The sequence below is a fragment of the Halichoerus grypus genome, chromosome 1 (genome assembly GCF_964656455.1).
Source record: "Halichoerus grypus chromosome 1, mHalGry1.hap1.1, whole genome shotgun sequence".
In the NCBI taxonomy this organism is placed as follows: Eukaryota; Metazoa; Chordata; class Mammalia; order Carnivora; family Phocidae; genus Halichoerus; species Halichoerus grypus.
The window spans coordinates 204,111,270-204,137,196 of NC_135712.1; the positions used below are offsets into that span (position 1 = coordinate 204,111,270).

Here is a 25,927-nt window from a genome sequence, read left to right on the forward strand (position 1 = left end):
TGTCATGTGCGACCTTGAATGTTGGGATCTGTTGGGTGGGATGGGGGCTGATGCACCTGGGGGTCTGGGCATTTGAGAAAGGCTCCCTGTCTTTGACCTGGCACCATGTGGCATGTGAATGTGATGTCAGCGGGATCATGCCAAATCTAAGACTGGCTGAAGGATTCGGGGTCAGTGAGGTTATATGGCCAGAACTGAAATTCCAACACTCATCTGTCTCCAGAAGCCCTGGGAGGGCTCCAAAGGGACATCTTCCCTTGTCCACCCCCTTCCCAGGGAGATGCTGGGTTTGGCCTGGTAGATGCTCCCAAGAGGAAAATGCCTATATCCCAGAAGGAAGACTGAGGGCCTAAAGATTCAGGGTGTGGAAAATTAGCCAGAAGAGCAATCGCTCCCAAGGTGGAGGTGGGGGAGAGGAGAAATCAGAGGGCTTTGGAACTTGCATTCAAAGAATATATGGAGCTAAGGTGAAGGGCTTCTGGATGGGGGGTACAGCAAAGGTAAGAAATCTGCAAGTGTTTACTCTGGGGCAATGATATTCCTCCGGCCTGAGGGTCTGGATGGCCCCTGGCCAGGCTAAATTCCAGCTTTCACCTGCAGGACCCGGGGGCTCTTAGTGTCAGGTTAATAGCAGGTATCTAATTGGCATTTCATTTGCATAAGCCACACCTCCTGGAAACGGGGGACCGGGTGGGACGCGGCCAGGCGGATTACTGGCCTGCTCTCACCTCCTCGGTGATGGCTGAAATCCAAGACGGGGCTTAGAAAGGTTTCCATCCCCAGCCTGGTGGTGCTGATGGTGCGGGGTGATTTCCAGCCCGCACCTGTGCAGGTGTGTGCGGTGGCTTCCTGCTGCAAGGCGGGCCTGAGGTCCGGCCCCTCAGCGGCCTGGGCTCAACCTGGTCCTCCTGACGCAAACTCCTCCGAGATCGCTGGGGCTGGTGACCTTCGGACCGTGCAATCTCTCTGGACAAAAGCCAGCTTTGAAGAAAGCAGGGAAACTGAGGAGGGCAAGGTCCTGAGGAGGGTCAGAGGGGCCGACCTTACTCCCTCGTGCCAAGAGTGCAAGACCTGCTTCAAGCCCCCCAGTCCCACCAGTTTGCCCGCGGTGTGGGGGGGGGGCAAAAGAAGACAAGGTCACCTGTTGAAGGGTGGGGAATGAGTTCGCGCTTTTGGAGGGGGCAGGGGCGGGTTTCAAGGCCGCCGGGAGCGGGGTCTGGCCGTTCCCACGGGTGCCCCCTCGGCAGATGGGCCCAGGGCTCTTTGTCCCCGGTCCGCAGCCGCAGCAAGGTCAAATGTCACCGCGGGGCCGCGGGCAGGGGTCAAGGGGGCGGGGCCGGACCTCGGACGCCCGCCCCCCCCCCCCAGGAGGGCCCCAGGGGGTTGGGGGGCCGCGGCGCTACGGAGAGGGGGCGGGGCGGCCGCCGAGGGGTTGGACCTACCCGAGGTTCTAGGATCTGCGGCGGATATTTCCCTAGTCTCCAAACCGGCCCCAGACTGCCACTTGTGAGCCTCCCCTCCCCCGAACTTGTGTCCCGCAAGCCCCAGGTCCCTGCCCCCTCCCCTCTCCAGTCCCCCTCTGACTCCCTTCCCTGAACCTTGTCTCCCTTCCGAGATGCCCCCTGCCCAAGAATGCTGGAAAGCACCGTCCAGGGACCTGGGACCCCCGTCCTCACCTCCAAATAGCCAGCGGGTACCTCCACATTCCCAGGCAGCCCCAGAACAAAATGATCTTCTCTAACCCTCCAGACCCCCTTCTCCAGCAGGGCTTACAGGGCAGGGAATTCCACTCTAGTCAGTCCCATGGAAAGTCCTTGCTCATGTCTAACCCCAGTCCTTCTTGCTTCCTGTACTTGCTAAAACTTCCCCCGACTCATACCTGGCCAGACTCTCCCTGGGAGGCCCAGAGGCCCAGGGCTGGGTGTGTGGTGCCTGGCTTTTACAGAACCTTGGTATCCTCTTAAATGTTGCATGATCTCCAAGATCTCCCAGCAACCCCCCCCCCCCCCCCCCCCCCGCCAAGGTGCCCCCTCAGATGTAATCTGGAGAAGGGGATGCCTTTTCCCAAGGCCCCTTCCTGCAAGGGGCGGGGGCAGTGGGGGCAGAGGGCACTGTTTTTCCTGCCGGCAGCTCTCAGAGGCCCAGCCACGTGCCCCGGTGTCCAGGTCTGGGCCCAGGGCCCAGGGCAGGGCAGGAGATAAGGCCGGCAACTGGACCTGCGGGACTCCAAGGTGAAAGGTCACCATAGGAAGGGCTTTTCCAGCTGGTTAAACGTTAACAGGCCCAGAGCAAGAGGCTCAGGCTTGCCCAGCCTCGGGCTGCCTGGCCGGGAGGTGAGGGGTAGGGGGGTGGGACAAACAAAGGGTGCTTAATAAATGCTGGTCCGCCCCACTGGGGTCGAGGAGGGCGGGGGGAAGCTGTAAGCCAGCGGCAACTGAGAGGCTCCAGGGACACTGGAAGAGACATCTGCAGTCCAGCCGGTGGCCTGGCCAAGCCCTTTATGTGAAGCACAGAAAGAAAAGGAAATTAAAGAGGAAAAGGGGCAGGCCCCAGTAGGGATGGTGGGCCTGGAAGTTCAGTTCCTGCTGCCTCTAGCCTAGCTGGGCAGGTGGGTGCCCTGCCCCCAAGAGGCCTAAAATTCTGGCGGGGGCCCCTGACCTCGCGCCCCCGCCGGCCACAGACCACAACATCCCTTAGCCCTGGAGATTCCCAGCACCAGGTGTTAGCCCAAGCTGAGAAAGGGTGGGGTGGGGGTCGGACGTGGCGACTTTCTGGAAGAGGAAGCAAACACAATCCATCATGCAACTGTGCAAAGAAATGCCCCGGGGTGTGTGTGTGTGTGTGTGTGTGTGTGTGTGTACTGCGCAGGGGCGTGCCCCCGGGTGCAACTGGCCCCCCATTATTGCTTCTGCGGGGAATGCAGGGGTAGGGTTCCGAGGTGCGCCTCGAGGGCGTTTGAGCGAGGCAACGTCCAAGGCCGGAGGTGTAGGGGAGGGCCTTGCAGAGACATCTTGGCGAGGCTGCGGAAGGGCAGAGGGCAGCGGCGGCCCAGGCTCCCGCCGCGGCCCGGCAGGGGTTAAGGCTGGAGTCGGGCGAGGGCGGGGGCAGGGTGGAGGGGGGAAGGAGCGGGGGGAGGGTCAGGCCGAGCGGCCCCGTGCTCCGCCCTCGCCCCTCCCGCCGGCCCGGGCGCCGGGCGCCGAGCGAGGCCACCCATGCCCTTATAAGGGTGGCCGTCGCCGGGGCAACGAGCGCCCGCCCCCAGCCCGCGGCGCGCGCCCCTGCCCCCGCCCCCGCCCCCCGCCCGCCCCGCGAATGGAACGTTGTGTGTCAAACCGGCCGCAGCGCGAGGCCGGCGCGCGGGGTCGGCGGCGGCGGCGAGAGCGAGGCTCGGGCCCAGGCGCAGGCCCAGGCCGGGCAGGCGCGGCCGCAGAGGGGGCGGCAGCTCGGGAAGCGCCGGCCCGCCGCCTTGCAGGCCCCGAGCGGCCGCCTGGGGGCCCGGGGGAGCCAGGGGGCGCGGCGACCGGCCCCGACGCGCGCCTGCCGCCCCTCCCCCGCGCCGCGGGCGGCCGCGTAACTTGCGGCCAAACTTTCCCCCCGGCCTCCCGCGCTCGGATGGCGGCCCGCTAAGTTGGCCGCAGCCCCCGGCCAAGCGGCGGCCAGGCCAGAGGGCGCCCCCTGCGCAGCCTGGGCCGGGCCATGGCCCGCGCGCCCCCGCCGGGGCCCCAGGGCGGCGGGGCGCGAGTCCCCGGGGCCCCCGGCTCGCGCCTCTAGCGCGCCCCCCCCCCCAAGGCCCGGCCCCGCGCACGCGTGGGAAAGTTGGCCTGGAACCGGCCCGACCAGTTCTGCCCGGGCGCGCGGACCGGCCGCAGGAAGTTGCTACAAAACTTTTTTGGGGGGTGCAGCCGGTGCCCCCCGCGCGCCGGGCCCGGATGCGTGCCGGGTAGGGTCCCCCCGGGCCGAGAGGGGTGCCCGGAGGGAGGAGCACGGAGGGGGCGCCCCGGCCCCGCTGCCCTGGGGCTATGGCCATGGTGACCGGCGGCTGGGGCGGCCCCGGCAGCGGCGGCGGCGACACGAACGGCGTGGACAAGGCGGGCGGCTACCCGCGCGCGGCCGAGGAAGACTCGGCCTCACCCCCGGGCGCCGCCAGCGACGCTGAGCCGGGCGACGAAGAGCGGCCGGGGCTGCAGGTGGACTGCGTGGTGTGCGGGGACAAGTCGAGCGGCAAGCACTACGGCGTCTTCACCTGCGAGGGCTGCAAGAGCTTCTTCAAGCGGAGCATCCGCCGCAACCTCAGCTACACCTGCCGGTGAGCCCCCTATCAGCGCACGGCCGCTGTGCACCCGGCCCCGGCTTGGGCCGGGCCTCTGACCTGCTCGGTCACCTTGGGCCTGGCGCTGACCTTCCCCGGGCCTCCACTCCCCCCTCTGAGATAGGGGCAAAGCCCCCTCTCCCCCGCCTCCATTCCATTCCTGGGATTGTGTATACAGTCGGCGCTGTATCGGTGCAGGTCCCCCCCCTCACCCCGTCAGGTGGTCCCTTGCGGCTTCCGCCCCAGTTCCTTGCTCCTTCTCCCTCCCTCCCTTTTCTCTGGAGAGGGGTCATCTCCGCGCGGGGAAGGGTTGGGGGGTGCTGTCAGGGGTGGGGCCCTAACCCCAGGGCATCCCTTCTCCTGGGGATCTCGGCGCGCAGGGGACCCTGCGGGAATCGAACGTGGAACTTGGACTGTGGAGCTCGCAGCGTCCAGGGGCCATTGTCTGCGGCCGCGCGGATCGATACGGCGCGCCCTTGGGGTCAAATATCACTTCCAAAGTCGCCCTGGCCACCGCGGCGGCGGAGGCGGCGGGAGCGAGGCAGGGGTGGCACCGGGCGGCCTCCGGCCTCTTTCGCATGGGTAGCCCTGCTGTGGGGGGAGCTGGGCTTGCCCATCAGGGGGGAACTCCCCCCACCCTGGGCTCACCCTGGGCCCTGGGTCACTGGAAACTGCCGCTGGAGGGCTGGGAGGGCTGCTGGATTTGACCACACCTCGGCTGTTCCAACCCTCCCCCCACCAGGAGTGGGTGCCGACCTGGGGCTCCTGGAAAATCCCTGAAACTTCGGTCGGCTCCGACAGGGTGGGGGTGAATGTTTTCAAGAAGGAGCCTTGGGCCCTCCGAGGTTCGAGTCCCCACTGACAGGGTGTGGCCTTGCTAGTTTCTCTGGTTGGTGCTGGGCTTGGGTGTCTAGCCCAGGGCCCCCTTTCCCACCACTCTCCCCTGAGTGTCCTTTCACTCCATTGATGAGCTCCGACCCTGCACCCCAACAGGAACATGTGTAGGCTCTGCAGAGCCAGTATGGAGAGTCCCATTTTCCAGATAGGCAAAACTGAGGCCCGAAGAGGTCCCGGCGCTGCCCTAGGGCACCCAGGGAGAGACCCTGCCCCAGTTGGGGCTTAGCAAGGTGAACTGGGGTTGGGAAGAGGGGAGCGGCTGAGTCCTGATCCGGGTGTCCCCAGGGAGAGGGCAGCTGATGGAGGGCTTGTTGGTGAGGCCATAGGGCGGGGCGCCGGGCACCAGAGGCTGGAGTTTGGCCCCAGGTCTGCGGTCAGGGCCTTGTCTGGGGTAGCTGTGTGTGTGTGTGTGTGTGTTTGGGGGGGGGGGAAGCTGGCTTACTCCCTTCTCCGGTGCTAACTGGGCCACCAGACTTTGGCCTCATTCTTGTTGCTGCCTGCTCTCTGGCCGGGTGTTTGGGGAGGGTAAGGGAGGAGCTTAGGCGGCTCTGGGGTCCCAGGGGCTCTCTGAAGGTGGGAGCAGGGAGCTACAAGACAGGGGAGGGGGGCGTTGTTTGGGGCTGGCAGGTTCTCCAGAAGCTCTGCACTGTGTGACCTGGTGAAGTCACGGCCCTTCTCTGAGCCTCAGATTGGTTCAGCAAAGGCCCCTCAGGGCCTAGCCTGGGAGGTTTGAGGCCAGCCCCTCAGAGAGACCCCAGCTCCCATCCCAGCTCTCTCCGGGTCTGGAGGGGGCACAGTGAGACACAGAAGCTCCCTGCCTGTGGAGTCTGGGCTGGGCCAGAGGGAGGGATGGCTCTGGAGTCCCAGGAGAGAGCAAGGGGCTCTGCCTGACGTTCAGGGAGGGCTGTCTGGAGGAGGTCTTTGGGAGGTAGGCCTGAAAGCAGGAGGGCTTTGGCAGGTAGAGGAGGTGAAGGGCACTCCTGGAGAGAGCGTGGCCCAGGCAGACACTCAGTGGCAGGTTAGGGGGGCAGTGTTGTAAGATGAGACCACCCGGGCATGGGAGAAGTTAGAGCTGAGTGGATCTGAAGTGCTGGACTGAGGATGACAGGGAGCCAAGGAGGGTATGTGAGCAAGGGAGGGCAGGGATCAAATTGGCCCAGAGGCCAGAAGCCTCGGGAGGAGGCTGAGTTGGGCCATGGGTTTGGGCAAAGCATGTGCTCTTTAGGTGGGATAACAGGTGGAACTTACTGTTTCCCCATCCGGAGGGACAGGAGATCTGTCCCAGCTCCACAGCTGGGGAAGTTGAGGCAGAAGGTTCAGGACCTCCCCTGAGGTCAGGGGCCCTGAGCTGGGCCCCTGCCTGCCTGCCTGCCCGCCCCAGGCCTGGCTGTTTCCACCCGGCTGCCCAGGACCCTCCCACTGCCTGCCTGCTGGGCTTTGTTCTGGTTCTGCCTGAGCTCCCTCCACCCTAGCAGGGCCTCTTCCTGGGGGCTCAGGCTGGGCAGGGGACAGAGGCCTGGGCTTAGAGGCTGGCGTTTTGGGACCTGGGCACTCGGAGACCCCCAGGACCTCAGCTCTCCTGAACCTGCCATTGAGAACCCCCCAGTTTGGGCTTGGGTCCTGATGCCCCCCCCAAAGCCCCCCAGACCCCCCCAGACCCAGCGCATCCCATATAGAGCCGGCATCTGGCCTCCCATTTCCAGATGAGGAAACTGAGTCTCAGTGGAGAAGTCGCCGCCCCAGGGCTGGGGCTGAGTGCCTGTGGCTGAGATGTGTTTGATTTTTAACTTCATCGAACATTCGTTTTACTCTGTGACTGTCTCTGGGTACCCTCTTGGTGCCCAGCTGGGACCCCAGGGGTGTCTGCCCCAGGTCTGGGACTTGGAGAGCCTGGAGCCCAGAGAGACAGCGAGGGAACACAGGGGTAGCGGCCAAGGGGAAGAAGTGCTGGAGAAATTTGAAGAACAAGGGCCTGAACCTTTCTGCTTGGGACTGACCCTGAATGGGGAGCTGATTCTCTTGCCGGGCGGGGCCCCCTGTCCCATCCCTGGAAGAGGCTGTGATCCCTGTGGGCCACCCAGAGGAAGCTTCTTAGGCTCAGTTAGGAGTTGGAAGGTCTTCCCCAGAAGAGAGGATATGGGTGTGGGGTCTTAAAGGGAACGCAGGGGTTCATTCATTCATTCATTTATTTATTGGTGATAGGCTTATGCAGGGGGTTAATACTGGCGCCCTACTGTGCCCATAGAGGACTGGCCCTGGCCTGGCCCCTAGTGTCTTAGCTAACCCCCAAAGCCTGGCTCCCTGACCATGTACCTTTGCTGTTCTCACATTGCCCTTGGAACAAAGACCCCACCTCTTCACCGCGCAATGACCAAGTAAAACGAAACTGTTGAGGCTTTCATATTTTCACGTTTCCAGCCTTAAAGCTCTCCTCTTGCTTTCTGCCTGGACTTGCCTCTCTGCTTTGGGAGAACTTCTATTCATCCTTCAAAACCCACTTCCAACATACCCTCCCTGGCGTGCTAATCCACTTTGCCGTAGACTGACGCCATTAGTCACCACCCACTCCAACTGTCCTTTCCCTCCTTGCACACTTGCAGGCTGAGCCCCTGTGCCCCTCCGGGGATACCTGCCCAGCCCGGGGAGGGGGACACTGACGGTTCTCAGGTGCGGCCTTCAAAGGTGGCTTATAGGGTGGCTCCGGGGGCAGGACGTGGGTGTCGTGGTGACCCCCTGCATGCCTGTAGGTCCAACCGTGACTGCCAGATCGACCAGCATCACCGGAACCAGTGCCAATACTGTCGCCTGAAGAAGTGCTTCCGGGTGGGCATGAGGAAGGAGGGTGAGTACCCGCCGGGGTGGGGCAGGCAGACGGGGGTACAAACAGCCCTTGCCTTCACTCCCTGTCTCGGGAGGGGTCTGGGAGCCGCGGAGGGTGGGGTCTGGCGCCTGCTAACCTTGTTACCAGCGATCCCACGATCTCGTGGGCCTCAGTCCGGCCCTGGGCGGGAGGAATCCAATTATCCATGGTCACCTGGTGGCTGCGGAGGAGGCGGGGATGCAAGGGATACCCTGATTCAGGCCCCCGTGAGGACGGTTCTGCTCCCCAGCCCCTCCTCTCCGGGGCCCCTGGCCTCAGAGTCAAGTTCCTTCGCCCTGACACCTCAGTGGCCCCTGTGCCCCCTAGCCTGGCCAATGCTGTCTGAACAAGGATTTCTTTTTGTTTTTTTGATTGCTTTCCTTCCATCCTCCACCCCCTGCTTTGTGTTTGTCCAAGGCAGGAACTCGCCCGATTAAGGCAAAGGGCAGCTTACCCTTCCGCCTGACCCTGGGCACCGGGAGCCAGAGGGAGGCCCAGCCCCTTGTCTCTGCCCTGGGGACTTGCGTGCACACGTGCCGGACAGCTGGGCCCAGAAGTGGGCCGAGCACACGTTGGAACCCAGAGGCTTCCACATGGAGCCCGGTGGGCTGGGGACCAGTGTCTGGCTTCACAGGATGAGAACCCCAGGCTGGGCTTCTGTCTCTTGTCAGGACTCTCCTGGGGCAGGTTGGCAGCGCTTCCCTGCCTCTCGAGTCTCCCCTGCTCTAAAGCTGGTGTCTTCTCTGCTGGCCTCTGGGAAGGGCACTGGCAGCGGCTGCTCAGACTTTCTCTTAAGACCGTCTGATTACTCTTCTTTGGTCCTTTTTAAGTTTGGGGATGACTTGCCCCACTCCCCCCCCCCCACAACCTGGATTTTGCCTCTACTTGTCCATTTGACCTAAAGTCCTGATGTACATCACATCAGGGCTTCAGATCTCCAAAGTCTCAGGAGTGGGAAAAAAAATCGTAATCACAGCTCATGCCCCAAACACAGTCCTAACCTCAGGGCCTTTGCACAGGCTGTTCCCACTGCTTGGAGCACTCTTACCCCAGATACCAGCATGGCTTCCTTACCTCCTTTCTTTCTTTCTGTTCTTTTCTTTTAATAAAGAGGTGGGGGGAGGGGCAGCAGGAGAGGGACAGAGAATCTCAAGCAGGTTCCATGCCCAGGGCAGAGCCCAGTGTCGGGCTTGATCTCACAACCCTGAGATCATAACCCGAGCCGAAATCAAGAGTTGGACGCTTAACCAACTGAGCCACCCAGGTGCCCCTTACCTCTTTTAAGCTTTGCTCAAAGAACACCTCCTCAGAGAAGCCCTCCTGATTGCTCTTCACCACCCCCCCTACCTATCTTGCTCTGTAATTTACTTGCTCCCCCACCAGAATGTCCACTCACTGGGGAAAGAGACTTGTGTTTTTCTTGTTTTCTGACCTAGCCCCAGTGCCTATCCAGGGCCTAGGACATTGAAGGCACTTAATACATTTTTCTTGGCCTGAATTACTACCCATTTAGCCCTTACTGTATGCCTAGTGCTGTTCTAAGCAAGTTAGATTCTCATTAATTTAGTCACTGGTTATTACCATCTGCATCTTACAGATGGGGAAGTGGAGCACAGCGAGCAGAGAGATGAAGCCATTTGCCAGGGTCAGAGAGCAGTAGAGTTGGGTTGGGACTTGAGCCGCCCACACAGTTCGGGCTGAATAAAGAGGAGGAGCTGGGGAAGGGGTTCTCAGGAAGCAGGAACAGTGAGTGCAAAGGCTCTGAGGTAGGGACATGGCTGGGTGATGGATGAATGGTGGGGATGGGATTTAGAACTGAGTGAGCAAAGGGCCGGAAGGAATAGGTCCCTCCCCCCCGCCCCTGGGGGGCCAGGGGGGTTGAGCTGGGATCCACTTTCTGGCCTTATCCAGCTCCACCCATTTGACAGTTGATCTGAGACATAGAAATCCAGTGGAGCCTCGAACCCAAGCCCCCACTTCCCTGCGCAGCTCTCTTAGCCCCTGGCTCCCACCCACATTCTGTTCCCCATTCATTCCCTGGTCGGTTGACCATGGGTTCATGGAGATGAGACAGGGCATGCCAGCTCATTAAAGACCCTTCGTTAGTTTCTGTCTGGCTCTCAGCCCAGTCTGCCCCTCCACCCCACCCACCGTGGCACAGGTCAGCTGAGCCTGTGGCTACCCTTCCTCCTCGTTGTGCCTCAGTTTCCTTCTTCTCATTCACCTGAATCCTGGGGACACTGGCCGAAGCCGGCAGTGGGTGCTCCCCCTGCCCCCTTAACAGGCAGGGCTACTGATGGCAGTTAATGTGTATTTTTTTTTTTTAAAGATTTTATTTATTTATTTGAGAGAGAGAGCACAAAAGCGGGAAGCGGGAGAGGGAGAAGCAGACTCCCTGCCGAGCAGGGAGCCCGATGCGGGACTCGATCCCAGGACTCCAGGATCATGACCCGAGCCGAAGGCAGTCGCTCAACCAACTGAGCCACCCAGGCGCCCAGTTAATGTGTATTGAGCACCTACTCTGGGCTGGCTGGGACTCCACTCCTAGCACCGGGGTCGCAGCAGATGGAGGAGACCTGCCCTTGGGAGCCCTGACCTGGGGGTGGGGTGAGGCTGGGAGCTAGAGGAAAGATCCCATCTCTGTAGGAGAGATCACTTGCTTTAAGGATAGGCTGGCCAGGGGCCCCAAGTAGTATGAAGGTGACCCCTCCCTGGCCCCATTGTCAGCTCTGGGACCCCGATGATTGACAGATGGGGGCATGATTGACAGGTCTAGCCTCCACGGCTGCTGAGTGGAGCTCACACCGTTCAGAGGGAGGGGGCCAGGCATCCCACCACCCTGCTCTGCAAACAGTGGGGATGGCAGTGGTTTATGGACATGGCCTTAGGCCCAGGGCGCACAGGGCAGAGCAGGGTGGGGCCCCTGGCCTCCGACCAAGCTGTGCACCCATGGGGTGGGATGGGAGGTCCAGGGAAAGGCTGGGTTGTGGGGAGCCTTTGAGGGGAGGGGCTGAGTGACCCTCTGATGACTTTATCTTTCCCCCTTTCTTCCTCTCCACCTGCCCCCCATGACCCTGGATACCCACTTGTCCCCTCGTTCTTTCCCTCCCTCTCCCCTGTCTGATCTCCCTGTGTCCCTCAATCCCTTTCCCGTGCCCGTTTTCGTCACTCTGCCTCCCCCCCTCCCCTGCCCCCCCTCCCCGCCGCCCCCCTCCCCCCGCCCGATTCCCTGCGGCGGCGGGGTTGGGTGGGGGGAACCTCTCTCCCCTCCCTCCGCTGCTGCCCCCTTTCCTTTCCCTCCTCCCCATCTCCATTCAATCCCCGCAGCCGTGCAGCGCGGCCGCATCCCGCACTCGCTGCCCGGCGCCGTGGCCGCCTCCTCGGGCAGCCCCCCGGGCTCGGCGCTGGCGGCCGCGGGCGGAGACCTTTTCCCGGGCCAGCCGGTGTCGGAGCTGATCGCGCAGCTGCTGCGCGCCGAGCCCTACCCCGCGGCGGCCGGGCGCTTCGGGGCGGGCGCGGCGGGCGCGTTCGGCGCGGGGGCCGGCGCGGCGGGCGCGGTGCTGGGCATCGACAACGTGTGCGAGCTGGCGGCGCGGCTGCTCTTCAGCACCGTGGAGTGGGCGCGCCACGCGCCCTTCTTCCCCGAGCTGCCCGTGGCCGACCAGGTGGCGCTGCTGCGCCTCAGCTGGAGCGAGCTCTTCGTGCTGAACGCGGCGCAGGCGGCGCTGCCCCTGCACACGGCGCCGCTGCTGGCCGCCGCCGGCCTACACGCCGCGCCCATGGCCGCCGAGCGCGCCGTGGCCTTCATGGACCAGGTGCGCGCCTTCCAGGAGCAGGTGGACAAGCTGGGCCGCCTGCAGGTCGACTCGGCCGAGTACGGCTGCCTCAAGGCCATCGCGCTCTTCACGCCGGGTGAGATGCGCGCTCGCGCCCGGGGAGGGGGGCGGGAGGGGGGCGACCTGGACCCTGAGCCCGGGCCCCCATAGCCTTCCACGCCCTGACCCTCAGCCGGCCCTGCACGTGCCTGAGCGCTGATGAGGGGGGTAGGGGTGGAGGGGGGGACCCTGATGTCCCCACCCCCGGAGCCCAGGTCTCCCTGAGAACCCAGAGCTGGGCCTGGACCCGTGACTCAGGCCCCAGCAGCCTCTCTCCCTGATTCCCAGGCTCCCTGAGCCCCACCCTCCACCCCCTCATCAGGGTGCTCTTCGTGCTCAGTGGGCAGATTGAGAGGTGGGGGGGATGAGGGAGGGAGGTGCCGGACACCTGGTTCTGGCCCTCAGTCCCTATCTTTGTCCTCCCCAGCCCCTCTGACCCTCATCTACCAAATCAGGGGGTTCTTCCTGCTTCCAGTGCAGTTGCGGAGGGCTGCCAGGCCGCGATACTCTGACACCTGGGCCTGGCCTCCCCTGAGCCTTTCCACCCCGATTCCTGGGCCCTCAGACGTCTGACCCGGGGTTCCCAAACTGCCCCCAAGGCGGCCTCCTGGCAGCCAGGGCCGCGGGGGTGGGGGTGGGGGTGGGGGGTGGTTAGGGTGGGGTTGGGCAGGGGCGTGTCCTGGAGTCCCTCCCTCTGTGGGCGGGGCTAGGGCAGGGCTGTCCCAGTACCTTCCTTGTCATCAGTTAACCCATCTAGCACCCGAAAGCCCTGCCTTACTCCAGAGACTGGAGTAAGAACCAGTGGCACAGCTGGTTCTGCACTCTGGAAGGTTCCGGATCCCATAGGTATCTTCGTGGGGTCAGGGATGCAAGAACCAGACCCAGCACTCTGAGAGGTGGCTTTCATTTGATAAATATGGCTCTGCCCCTCTTTCCCCAGTACCTTACCCTTCATGGGTCCCCAGCTTGGATGCTGTCACATTCACTGACACCCTAGGCCATTCTGTCTGAACACTCCCTCTGGGCTTGGCCTTCCTTCCCAAGTCCCCTCCCTCCCTAGCTCCCTTCCCCTCGAGCTTGATTAGAACTTGTCACCCTGCCAAAGGCCTCAGTCGGGGCTCCTCTGTCCTGAGACACGGCTGGCCACACTGCTGTGTTGCTGGCCGCAGTTGAGACCACCTCAGTCTCTCCTGAGGACGGGCACTGCCTGAGATGCGCCCATTTGTGCCTCAGGCCTCCATTCCCCACCTGAACGCGCCCCCTGCCCAGACCCACAACCCCGAGTGGTGCCCTCCAGTCACCCCTGGAGGGGCCTCGTGTCCTCCTGCCACTGCCCGCCTGATTGACGTTGCCCTTGTGTCCCCAGATGCCTGTGGCCTCTCAGACCCAGCACACGTGGAAAGCCTGCAGGAGAAGGCGCAGGTGGCCCTCACAGAGTATGTGCGGGCTCAGTACCCGTCCCAGCCCCAGCGCTTCGGACGGTTGCTGCTTCGGCTCCCAGCCCTGCGCGCTGTCCCCGCCTCCCTCATCTCCCAGCTGTTCTTCATGCGCCTGGTGGGCAAGACACCCATCGAGACACTGATCCGAGACATGCTGCTGTCAGGAAGTACCTTCAACTGGCCCTACGGCTCAGGCCAGTGACTTCGCAGGGCCGGCCGCGCTGCGGCTGGGTTTGCAGACCTCAAGGGACACGGATGCTTCGGCCTCGCGCGGGGCCCCCAAGTGGAGGACCTTGGCTTCTCTCCTCAGACTCCTATTTTTTAAAGACTGTGAAATGTTGTCTCCTCTGTTTTTTAAATGATCACGAAACCAAAAAGAGAGTGCTTGTTCAGGCTTCAGCCTCGGCCTCCCCAGGACTCCTGGCCAAAATAGAGGGGGAGGGACCGAGGGTCCATTCCTGGGAGAGCCTGGAGCTCAGCACCCCAAGCATGGACTTTTGGGCCGGTGGGGTTGGCTTCCCTTGCGTGATGGACAGAGGCCTGGTGTCTGCACTAGAGGGGCAGGGGTAGTACGCGCCAGACAGATCCTCTGGACACGTACTCCACGTCACACACTACATGATGAATGAATCAAGGCCAATAATAAAGATGTTTCCTACCTGCTCGGCCTCCATCATCTTTGTGAGGGGAAGGCAGAACGGGGGGCACCCCACCATGGCTACCCCCTCCCAGCCATCTGGGACACCCACAACCTAGCAACAGCCCTACTTGCTGTTTTTGTTGGACAGTTTTGTGGGGAAGCAGCTGGGGGCAGGGAGGGGGTCCTGTGGTCAGCTAGTGAGTCCGTAGGAGTTGAGTCCTGCAGATCACTCAGGCTCAGGTTCAGGCTCTGGCCTGTGAAGGTGGGCCTCATAGATTCACACAGGGCCTGGAGCAAACACCTTATTGTTTCCTTTGGTCAGCCCTTAATCATGGTGTCCAGGCCCCAGTGTCCTCGGGAGAAGCATTTGGGGTAGTTCTGCCACATGATCTCAGCCCAGACAGAGCCCTCCCTCCCCTGGCTACAGCAATTGGTTCAGGGAGGGCGTGTGGCCCAGAGACGGCCACTGAGATTTGATGGTGGGATTTGGAAATAGGCTGTAATTGAAAGAGCCAAAAGAGGAAGACCAACTTCCAGGGTGCCTTTGGAGCCCCTGGATCAAACCATATCTGAAACCTTTAGGTGCTTCAGTTTCATGATCCCAGATTTACCCTTTTGTGCCTGAGCCTGAGTTTGGTTTCTTCTCACATGTAACAAAAAAAAACTCTTTCAGAGATTGACATCTGGAAGGTGGACTTGATTAAGTTGATGTGGGGTGATGGATGGCAGCAGGGACCTTGCCATCCTGGCCTCAGAGGCTTGTGGCCCAGCTCTGTGGTGGGAAAGGCACCTGTGGGACTGTCAGGACTGTGCCTCTAGAGGGTGAGTAGAAAGAGCCTGGATGGTGGGGGCAGGCCAGGAAGACAAGCCCTCCATCGAAGATGCCCCTTTGAAAATGGGGAAGAACTCAGGTCTTGCTCCGCAGGCTGGGCCCGTGCTCAGCTCTTAAACCTTCTTCAAAACGCTCCCCATGAGCACCCAGCCTGCTTCATGTCCATCTAGGAAGAGGCCTGAGCGGGACGATGGGGTGTCTGAATCCATTTACTGGGGGACGAATGGGGGTCTTGTGGGTGTGCTCTGCCCCCAGAGGGGACTGAAGTAGGAATGGGATGGAGAGGATCCTGGGCTCCCATTGGAGGGTGGACTGTTTCTGCCCGGGGTCCGCGTCTTCCACGATGCCCTGCAGGTAAGCAAACATATGCCCCCTCCAATTGGGCTGGACAGCGATGACCTGTGAGATTCACGGGACATCTGAGAATGGAGCGAGACCATTCTGTCTGTCCTGCTGTCCAGTCCCCAGGCCAGAGACATGGATGTCTGTCTAGGCCTGACTGCAGAACTCCTACAAAATCCGACGCATACGGCCCTTCTTGCAAGAAGACCTCCTGAGGTTCTGTGGTAAAGACTGCCATCCGGCCCTCTGTTGCTGCTCTCTCACGGGGCCCAGGCCATCTTCCCTGAGGAGACAGGCCCCATGGGGACGGGTCCTGAGACTGAGGACTCTGGGATTTGGTGGCTGACACTGCTTTCCCTGCCTGCAGTAGATGCCTCTCTGAGGGTCCCCATCCCCTGGGGCTCCTCTGGGAGGCAGAGTCAGACGGGGGCGCCTGGGGGGCTCAGACAGTTAAGCATCTGCCTTCGGCTCATGTCATGATCTCAGGGTCCTGGGATCGAGCCCCGCATCAGGCTCTGCGCTCAGCAAGGAGTCTGCTTCCCTCTCTCTCCCTCTGCCCCTCCCCCCCATGTTCTTTCACACTCTTTCAAATAAATAAAATCTTTTTTTTGAAGATTTTATTTATTTATTTGACACAGACAGACAGCGAGAGAGGGAACACAAGCAGGGGGAGTGGGAGAGGGAGAAGCAGGCTTCCCGCGGAGCAGGGAGCCTGATGTGGGGCTCGATCCCAGGACCCTGGGATCATGACCTGAGCCGGAGGCAGCCGCTTAACGACTGAGCCACCCAGGCGCCCCTCCGTCCCTCGGGCCTGGCACGGGGTGGGCACCACGGGACTCTCCCAGAGCTGGCACAAGCTGCGCTCACACTCTGCCTGGCATCCATCGCTGCTGGGCCTGCAGTGCTCTGGGAGACGTGGAGAGTTTTAAGGGCTCACGCATCTGGGTTGGCATCAGGGACTCCAGGTCCCCGGCATTCTGCCACATGAATATTGTAGGATGCCCACTAAACCAAGACTGGGGACGGTCCTCTGCCAGTCCTGCCTCTGTTACTGGAAATTTTTTAAAAAAGATTTAAGTATTTTATTTTTTAAAGATTTCATTTATTTATTTGGGAGTGTCGGAGATATCAAGAGAGATGACTGGGGAGAGGGAGAAGCAGACTCCCCACCAAGCAGGGAGCCCAACCTGGGGCTCGATCCCAGCACCCTGGGATCATGACCTGAGCCGAAGGCAGATGCTTAACCGACTGAGCCACCCAGGCACCCCCTATTTATTTTAGAGAAAGGGAGAGAGAGCAGGGGGAGGGGCAGAGGGAGAGGAAGAGGGAGCAGCAGACTCCCCACTGAGCCCGGTGCCCGACGCAGGGCTCGATCACATGACCCCTGAGACCACGACCTGTGCTGAGATCCGACAGATGCTCAACCAACTGAGCCACCCAGGCGCCCCAGTTACTGAAAACTTTTGGCTCCTGGAGCTCCCCCAGCCCAAGCCTGGCTGAGCAGTAATGCTGGATGTCGGCCCCTCAGCTTCCCACCAGAAGGCCACGTGAGGCTCCGGGTGGAGAGGGAACCCTCTGGACAGACAAGCGTTCACACCCTGCTTGGGTAAGTCCCTTTCCCGGAACTTCGATTTTTAACTCTGGAAAATGGAAGAACACGTTTTCGGTGACAGCTGAGTGAGCTCAGGAGTGTTAAGCAGTTGTACGCAGCAGACATCATAAATGTTTATTACACTGAGATACAGACTTAGGCAGGACCTGCTTCCAGGGGATGGGCTGAGATCTGGGCTCAGAGCCGGCGGTCCCTGAGGAGGTTCTGGGACGGCTTCCCAGAGGAGGCGCCATCAGAGCTGGGTCTCAGAGGCTGAGGCACTCGCCAAAGCTACCCCAGGAGGGGGTAAAAGCAGGAGCTAAAGCCGGGAGGTAGGAGGAGAGGCGAGGGCAGGCGGGACCGCCACCTCGATGTGTCCCTCTGCCTGTCTGCCAGGGCCCTCAGAAGTACACAGAGCCCTCGAAGTCTCCTTGCTCATCGAACTTCTGGATCTGCATCTTGAGGTGCCTCAGTTTGCCCTTCAGGTAGTGGCAGCGAGCCTGCTTGTCCAGGAAGCTGGGGTCCTGGGCAGGGCAAGACCCAGGAAAGTCCTTGTGGTACTTTGGCCTTTGGCCCTCAGCGGCTCAACCCTTTGCCTCTTTCTCTCTGGGCCTCAGTTTTCTTTCCGTGAAACTGGGCACAGTGAGCCTCATGGGAGGGTCAGGGGTACAAAGGCCAGCCTGTGGGACTCAGGGGACACGACTCACCGTCTCCTTCTTCTCAAATTCCCTCCAGACACGGGCGGCAACTTGGGCTTCCTTCTGCAAGTGGAGAAGGGGGTGGGGGACTCAGAGAATGCTGAACCCAAGGAGGCATGGGGAAACTGAGGCTCAGATAGACAAAGTGACCTATCTAGTGAGGACTTCAAGGGCTGACCTTGACCCCTATACTGTGGTGCCCACCCAGCCTAGAGGAGGAAGGGGCCCAGAGACCTGGACCCAGAGGGGGTCCCAGAGGCCAGGGTCCACCACCTGGAAGGGCTGTGGGGCAGGGGTTTCTGCTGGGGCTGACCTGGCTTCGCGGCCTGGGCAGTGAGTTCAGCAAGGTCTCCAGCTGCTGGAGCTTTGCCAGTGCAGAGCCCACCTCCTGCTGGAGCTCCACGAACTCTGTGTACTGGTCCTGGAACACCGCAGCATAGCGGCTCCGTTCCCTCTCACTGCTCACTTGTGGGTACTTACTGCGGGGTTAAAGTGGAGCAGAGTGTGAATGGAAAGAACTCGTCCCTTTCCCCCAATCAGTTTAATTTGTTCTTCTTTGCCCATGTGGGACTCCCTGCCCCAAACGCCCCTATTTTATCGTTTTACTATTTAGTAAACTCCTATTCATTTGTCAAAGCCCCGTCCTCAGTGCCCCTTCCCTGTTCCCAGGCATCAGGAACAACGTGGGGGACACTCACAGCTCATAGTCGGGCACTGGGTGGGCCCTTGGCATATGCCCCCTGGGGATGGCTTCAATAGGCTTCCTGGTGCTCAAGAGGGCCCGGGAGGGCAGCTCATCCTCAAATACAATCTTCTTGGGCCTTGCACTGTGCGCTCCTGGTTGACCCTCGCGCAGAGCGCGGGGGGCGCTGGTTTCAGGGCCTGGAGGCACCAACCGCTGCGGGTGCCGCAGGAATTACGGTTTGGAGTTAACCAGGGTATGGGAAAGGCAGGATCCCTCAAACTGGGGGGAATGATCTTTTGCGTAGGCTCGGCCTGGGGACCCTCCTCCCGTTCGGACTCACCGGGGGCCCAGGGCCAGGCGGGCGGGTCTGCAGGTCCCCCCGGTAGCCGCGGGTCTTTGAGGACTCCCGGGTGGGCATCGGCCTCAGGGAGGCGCCGCTCGGGCGTCCCCGGGGCGGCGGGCGGGTCCTGCGGGGGGCGCCGTGGCCCCCGCGTGGCGCGGGGGGTCGGCGGGCCGCCTGTGGGCACCAGAGAAGGGCGCGCCTGGAGGCGGGGAAGCCTGGAGGGCCCACCGGGAGGCGGAGCCCGGAGCGGCCAACTCTCCGCCGACTGGCGAGAGCGCTAGCTCCGCCGCTATTTGCATAGACGCACTCGATTGGCTCTCAGAGCAGCCCGCCCCTGGCTGCGTAACCCGGAAAGGCGCGACGCACGTGACGCCACCGCGTATCCTGGGTGGGCCCGCCTCCAGTTAACCCCCGCGCTGCTGCAGCCTCGCCTGCTGGAGCGCGTGAAGCCCACGGACACCGCCCCCGAGAAGTCCCCCGGGAACTCCGCCCCAGCTGCCGGCCGCACGGACCGCTCCGGTCCGGGGTTACCTGTCCCAGCGTCCGGGTCTCCGAGCCTGGGTCCGCTCCCGGAGAGGCGCCTGAGTCAGGGTTGTGCATTAACTTCAAAGGCTGGATCCAACGGGCGGGGTCGTTCCACAGGGCGGGGCGGGGCCTAGAGAGATTGGGCGGGGTTGGCGGTGGCGGTGAGGGGGCGGGACCCAGCGTTAAGGGAAGCGGGTCCACTTTTTTTTCCCCTTTTTTTAAAGATTTATTTATTTATTTATTTGAGAGAGAGAATGAGAGAGAGAGAGAGAGAGAGAGAGAGAGCATGAGATGGGGGAGGGTCAGAGGGAGAAGCAGACTCCCCGCTGAGCGGGGAGCCCGATGCGGGACTCGATCCCGCGACTCCAGGATCATGACCTGAGCCGAAGGCAGTTGCTTAACCAACTGAGCCACCCAGGCGCCCCAAGCGGGTCCACTTTTGAAGCGCCCCGGGTTCGAGTCCAACAGAGACCGGACCTGTTTGTTGGGTGTTTGGAGCTGGTGACTCACCTTCTCTGACCCTCGGGGTTTTTTGGCCTGAAAAACCGGTGGTTTTGGCAAACTTGTACTTATTTATTTACTCAGCAATTAAATTTTAAAAATATTTCCTTAATCACTAGATTATTATACTCTGAGCAGCTGTGAGAGAAATACAGGGTTCCCCACAACTTTTGAAACTCCGGTGCTATCACGGTTTCCCACAAGTGTATCTTCAAAGTTTTAAATCTTGACTAACCTGGTGAGAGAAAAAGTTCAGAAATGATTTGTCTTTCTTTTCCTGCACATTTTTTTTTCTTGTTGATTTTTGGGAGCTCTTTGTATACCAAGGATGTAGTTTAACCAAGTAGTGTATCTTCTTTTACTATTATAGGTGAGATCGTCCAATACATTTTGCAGGCTTTTTTTTTTTTTCCCCATGTAGGAAACTAAATTAAATCCCTTGCTGTTTTACTGAATTCTCTGGTTGAAATAGCTTTTTTAAGTTAATTTGGGTTTTTCATATAGAATAAGTCATATCATCTGCAAATAACTTTGCCTTTTTTTCTCATTTCTCAGTCGAATCTCTTCTTTCTTGTCTAGTTGTATTGACCAGCACTTCCAGACAATGTTAAATCTTTGGGGGAGTTGGGTGGACTGTGGACATTCCCCTCCACCTCCCTCTCTTTGATGGCAGAATTGCCAGTATTTGCTCATTGAATTCAATGCTCCTTGGCTTGAGATTTTGCAGTTAAATGAGGAAAATATCTGTCTTTGCTAATTGTTTATTGAGAGATGTTGAGCAATGGATACTGAACAGTACAATGTACCATTTCACCCTACGATTTTGTTTCCCGATGCATTAATGTGGCTATTAACAAACTCCTATTGAACCATCTCTGCATCTTAAGCGTGAGCCTTCTTAAGATCTACTTTTTTTTTTCCTTCAAAGATTTTAAGTAATCTCTACACCCAAAGTGGGGCTTGAACTTACAACCCTGAGATTAAGAGTTGCATACTTGGGGCACCTGGGTGGCTCAGTCGTTAAGTGTCTGCCTTCGGCTCAGGTCATGATCTCAGGGTCCTGGGATCGAGCCCCACATCGGGCTCCCTGCTCAGCGGGAAGCCTGCTTCTCCCTCTCCCACTCCCCCTGCTTGTGTTCCCTCTCTCGCTATGTCTCTTTCTGTCAAATAAATAAATAAAATCTTAAAAAAAAAGAGTTGCATGCTCTACCGACTGAGCCAGCCAGGTGCCCCTCAAGATGTATTTTTTAAAAGTTGCCATTAGAGCTTATAAAAAGCTTTACTTGGTGTTTTTACACCTGTGTTGATGGGGGTCCACTTGGGCACTTCCATGCCTGTCCCCATAGTGCCCACTCACACTCCCATGGGTCTGGGACAAACACCCTTGTGCACCTGTCACCTGCCCAGCCTCCCTCACTGAGCTCCCTTGATCACCCCCTTCACAGGCTTTGCCTTCAACGTCTGGGGTGAGAGCAGAGCCCAGGACCAATGGTTCTCCTGGGACTCCCACTCTATGACCCCTTCCAGGGTCCCTACTCGGGAGGGGGTAGTGCCCCCCCCCCCCAGTTCTCATCTGAAATGATCAGGCTATGACCTTGGCAGGGCAGAGTTTCCACAGACCCTCATGTGTTTGTTGAATGACTTGCTGAAGCCTCTAGTTTCCGGAGAGCTCAGGTCGTGGCTGGAATAAGTCTTATCTCTGAACTATCATCTTCAGTTTCAAGGAAGGCCCAGCCCTGATGCTCCCTCCTCCAGGCTGACCTCCAGACATAGCCCCATTTCTCCCCCACCCTCCAGCCTCACCCCAACTGCACAGGGCTGAAGGCACTGTGTTTGGCTCTGACTCTTCCAGCCTGGGGGCTCCTGCGGCTTCTTGGGGCCTGGCCTTTTCCGGTGTGGGGTGGGTACCCAGGGAGGAACTGAAGGGGGAGGTCACTGGGTCACCACCCCGCCCAGACTGACCTTCCTCTCCTGCTCATGCGCTTTCTGTGGCTCTCAGGAACCTCCAAAGACCCTCCCATATTGTTACCCAGCCCAAAGGGCAGCCCTGGACACGGGTGGAGGGCAGACAGAGGGCAGACAGGGTGGGCCGGGACAGGTCTTTATTTGAGTTTGGGCATGATGCGGATGAAAAGGATCATGCTGATGAAGATGAAGCAGACGATGATAAGCATGGCCCAGAGCAGCCAGTTGACCGACTTCTGTGTGTGCTGCTCCAGCCGCTCGGATTCTGTCTTCAGCTTCTCCAGGTTCTGGTCAGCCATCTTGAGGGAGTGTGACAGGGTCTGTGGGTGAGGTAGGGAGAGTGTCAACCCGACTGTGGTCAAGTGTGGCGTCTCCCCGCCACCTGGGGGCAAGTCTGCTCCTCTAGGCCCTGCTGGTACTGTCCCCTCTGCTGGGAATTCCGTTTGTGCCTACTACCAAACTTCTACTATCCAACAAAGCCCTGGCCACAGTGCCCTTCTGCTGGGAAGCCTTCTCTGATGTCCCAGGGCAGAGGTTGGAAAGTTCCCACAGTCCTCACACCTGGTTGTCCTTCTTAATGACGCTCTGGGCGGCCAGTGTGTTGGTCTTGAGGCTCCGGGCCAGGCCTAGCATCTCCTCCGCGAGCTTCTCCTGGAGGTTCTGATGTCGCTGCAGGACGAGGTCCAGCTCGGCTGCCGACTGTTTCTCATCCCCTGGTCTGGGCCCTGTCACCCCGCTGACCTCATACATAGGTGGACAAGTGGGCATGAGACGGGGTGGGGGAGGGGAAGAAACCAACATGTTCCCAAGGAACCCAGAGGTTATGGCTCCAGCCACTGCCCTGCTTGGGGCTTCGTTTCCCCTTTTTTACTTTGGCTTTTAGGAAGAGCATCCCCAGAAGTGGCTTCTGATCAGTGGTTTAGATGCTTGTGGAGGCCCTCATGGTTTGGTGCTTCAGTGGCCCAAGGTTCGTCCAGCCGCCCACCCTCCTCACACCCCAGGGCCACCCAAGGGCTGAAGACACTTACGTTCTCTTCCTCACATCCAGCTGGGGCTCTGGAAGTGAAAAAGCCAAGCAGGAAGAAGGAAAGGATTGGTTTCCTGTTTTCCGGCTTCCTGATCATTGCCTGTGATGTGTCTGCTATTCATAATGTCGTTGCCTGTCTAGTCGGCTGCCCAGTGAGCTCCTGATCATGCTTCAAAGCCCTAACTCAAAAGCCCTCTCTTGTAAGAAATTTTCCTCACCCCTATCTGGGCTCCCCCAGGCCCCACGTCCCTTCTGCTGGCCTAACCTTGGCCCCGTGGCCTGGGAGTTTCCAGCTTTATTTCCTCTGGGGGCCAGCTCCTCTGTCCTGGCACCCCCATCAGGCATAACTAGGTGACGCCCCTGGGGCTATGCTCCCTGGGCTGTGGAAGACCCTGGGGGAGCCAGGTGAAGGATGTGAGGCGGCATGACAGTTAAGCCTCAAGTCCTGTTTCATTCAGGGCGACTCACCTCCAGCAGAGTCCTATGGGAAAAAGAGAGAGGCATGAAGTCACCTATCTGTCCTGCCACCCCCAAACTATCCTTTCTGCTCTCAGAACGCCCCCCCCCCCACACACACACACTCATTCAGGGACCAGGGCAAGTCCCATGATCTCTGGGCCTCAGTTTCTTCATATTTCGAAGGGTTTACCTGATCCACATAAAATGCTCAAGAAGACACGTGCTGTCCCATTTTACAGATGGAAAAACTTGTCCATTTGTGGCAGGATGAGACACAGTCATCTATCTGTGGCAAACTTGCCTATCTGTTGCTCTGGGTCTTAACTATCTATACCATTTTTGCCTTGGACCAAACTCTTATACATCTAGCAAAGTCCTGGCTCCGCCTTTCTGTTGGGAAGCCGACTGATGGCCCAGGGCAGAGGCTGTTGGGACCCCTTGGGTCCCTGCACCTGCCAGCATTTGTTCTGGCCACATCCAGGCACGAAACTGTCCCTGACCAAAAGGTTCCCAGGGACCAGGGAGGTAGCCCTACCGTGCCTAGCAGCTCACTCCTCATTTCGCTGGTGTACCGAGCCCGCGACTGCAGATGCACCGTCTTGGTGGCAGGCACCCGCTCCCTGGCTGTGGTTGGTACACGGCCAGGGGCCAGAAACTGGTTGGCTAGGGCCTTCTCTGAGGCGGAGGTCTGCCGAAGAGGGAAAAGGGGTCACCAGAGGGACAGGTCCTGGGCAGGTGAGCGTGATGAGGGCTGAGAAAGTAGAGCAGGCCGGCTCACCAGCTTCTCTGCCTGCAGCATCCCCTTCAGGAAATCGACCTTGCGGGAATATTCATTGATCACCTCGGAGGCTGGTTTGCTGGAAGGCGAGAAGAGGAAAAAGAAAGGCTGCCCACTGTCCCCAGTTCCGGGAAGGGTCTCAGCAGGGGGCTGGAGCCTAGGGATTCCCCAACAGGGACCGGCCCTGGGCCCCCGACTCCCATCCCAGATTTGAAGCCCCTGTGGCCGCCTGCACTCACCTTGCCTGGGCTTTCAGGGCCTGCAGCATGTCCTCGAGGGCTCCCACGTACTGGGGAGGGAAAGTGGGGGTGTAAGCCTGGTCTGCCACACCCTCCCACTCCTCCCGGTCCTGCTCAAAGTGGGGGTGGGGGTGGGGGCTGGGGGCGGCAGGGCCACCAAGGGGGCGGGGCCAAAGAGGGGGCGGGGCCGAAAGGGGAGGAGTCAGGGAGGCGGGGCTAGCTGAACTATAGGGAATGGGGCGGGAGCTACAGGTGGACGTGGCGGAGCCGGCCGGAAGGGGCGTGGTCAGAGCGGCTGTTGGGACTGGGGCGTAGGGCCCGGTGGCCGCTAGATGCGGCGGTCGCCGTCCGGGCGTTGGGCTCTGCTTGACAGTAAAGATTTCCCTCACCTTCTCCAGACGCCACTCGTCCGGGTCCCGCTTCTCCGCTGCCATCGCCTCGCAGCGGCACAGCAAGCGCACCAGGTTCAGCTCCAGCCTCGACGCTGCCATCATCCCTCGGCCGTACCCTGCCCCTTCCGCCGGCGCCATCTTGGAGAAGGGCGGAAGTGCCCTCATTTGGGCTTCTTCCGGGCGCGTCCACCACTCGTTCGCGGTTGCGTCTTTGGGGCGGAACTAATGTTTTGTTTCAAGGAGAGGCGCTTTCCTGTCTGTATTTACTCAGGGCTGAATCGCGTTTTCCCTTCTCAAGCGTCTTAACCCTTCCGGAAGGGTTAAAAGCACCGGTCCTTTGATGTCAGTCCCATGTGCAATACGTCCTCTGCTTATTCCTTTTCTCCTGCTCAAAATTCCTTCCCCACGCCCACTTCTGCTTGGGTTCTTCCCACGCTGAGCTCTTCCGTATCCAGGCAGCCTTCCTCGGTTCTTCCCAGGGTACGGGCCTGGGACTAAGGTATCCAAGGCTTAGGGGCCCACCGAAGTTTGTGGTTATGAGCTTCCGGGTCTGATTCTGACTCCACCCCCCGCAGTGGCCTTGAGGAAGTTTACCTTTTTGGGCCTGGTTCCTCCTTTGGAAAAGGGGTGGCGTGACAAAGCCTGCCTCGTGGGGATATTAGCTAGCTCTGGGGGTGAGAGGTGGGGCAGGGTCACCCCTGACGCCCAGACCCCCATGGAGAGAGCCCCACCTGAGTCCCCAGTCAAGGCCCATCCTGCGACCTCCCCCCACCCCTAGGCCTGCGGAGGACAGGGTTAAGGAATGCAGCTTCAGAGGGACTGGAGCCTGGCTTGCGGCACTCATCCATCTTCCCACCCCTCACGTCACCTGTGTCCCGGTCACGCGTGGGCCTGGTGTCCTCGCAAAATACTATGTAGCAGACTAAACCCAGGGATGTAGGGGGGCACTGGAGGCAGATGGGGCAGGCTCTGAATCCCAGCCCTACCCCATCCCAAATGTGTGGCCTCAGACAAGCCTCCCAACTCCCTCATGTGCTGTCTGGACTAGGGTTCTTCACTGCTCCCCCCACCCCGGCCCCATGGGTCCCGCCTGCCAGCAGGTTCCCACAGCTGCCCATCTGATTGCAGCCTGGGAGCTGGGCTGAGAGGATAGTGGGCGGGGGGTGGCTTCCGGTTCCGTTGGGCCCACCAGGGACTGATCCTCTCAGAGGGAGACGGCCTTGTAGCTGACATTTAAGCCCTCGCTGGGGAGAGGCTGGGTGCTAAAACAGGGCAATGGGAGGCAGCTCCCAGGACAACAGGCTCTTTGCCAACCCCCCCCCCCCCATTTCCAGATTAATAAACAAGCACCTCCAGCAAATGCACCACTCTGGTGTGAGGAGCACATGTGAAATTCCAACAGCAATTGGCTGGAGGTTCAGGGCAGGTCCTCCCAGACAAGGGGCACAGCCCCCCGCCCTGCACCCCTCTTGGCTGAGGCCACAGGGTGGACCCCCACCTGCTAGCCCCCCGCTCCTCCAACAAGCTCCA

At 60.3% G+C, this 25,927-nt stretch overlaps 3 protein-coding genes across 3 annotated transcripts; 1 reads left to right on the top strand and 2 right to left on the bottom strand.

The window, feature by feature from the left end:
* The first annotated feature begins 3,317 nt into the window (after positions 1 to 3,317).
* NR2F6 (nuclear receptor subfamily 2 group F member 6) lies at positions 3,318 to 14,042 on the top strand. The gene is made up of 4 exons (XM_036095332.2): positions 3,318 to 4,306; positions 7,954 to 8,048; positions 11,394 to 11,978; positions 13,308 to 14,042. Exons 1-4 carry the CDS (start codon positions 4,020 to 4,022, stop codon positions 13,580 to 13,582), a joined length of 1,242 nt encoding a protein of 413 aa, XP_035951225.1. The 5' UTR covers positions 3,318 to 4,019; the 3' UTR covers positions 13,583 to 14,042.
* A 2,852-nt stretch (positions 14,043 to 16,894) lies between these two features.
* Positions 16,895 to 19,152, bottom strand: OCEL1 (occludin/ELL domain containing 1). The gene is made up of 6 exons (XM_036095343.2): positions 19,043 to 19,152; positions 18,509 to 18,685; positions 18,182 to 18,381; positions 17,797 to 17,962; positions 17,493 to 17,546; positions 16,895 to 17,309 (listed from the first exon to the last, which is right to left on the bottom strand). The coding sequence occupies exons 1-6, from the start codon at positions 19,109 to 19,111 to the stop codon at positions 17,187 to 17,189; spliced, it is 789 nt and encodes a 262-aa protein (XP_035951236.1). The 5' UTR covers positions 19,112 to 19,152; the 3' UTR covers positions 16,895 to 17,186.
* A 2,470-nt stretch (positions 19,153 to 21,622) lies between these two features.
* USE1 (unconventional SNARE in the ER 1) lies at positions 21,623 to 24,913 on the bottom strand. The gene is made up of 8 exons (XM_036095372.2): positions 24,395 to 24,913; positions 24,006 to 24,055; positions 23,767 to 23,845; positions 23,524 to 23,676; positions 22,998 to 23,010; positions 22,531 to 22,558; positions 22,064 to 22,238; positions 21,623 to 21,822 (listed from the first exon to the last, which is right to left on the bottom strand). The coding sequence occupies exons 1-8, from the start codon at positions 24,560 to 24,562 to the stop codon at positions 21,640 to 21,642; spliced, it is 849 nt and encodes a 282-aa protein (XP_035951265.1). The 5' UTR covers positions 24,563 to 24,913; the 3' UTR covers positions 21,623 to 21,639.
* Between the last annotated feature and the right edge of the window lie 1,014 nt (positions 24,914 to 25,927).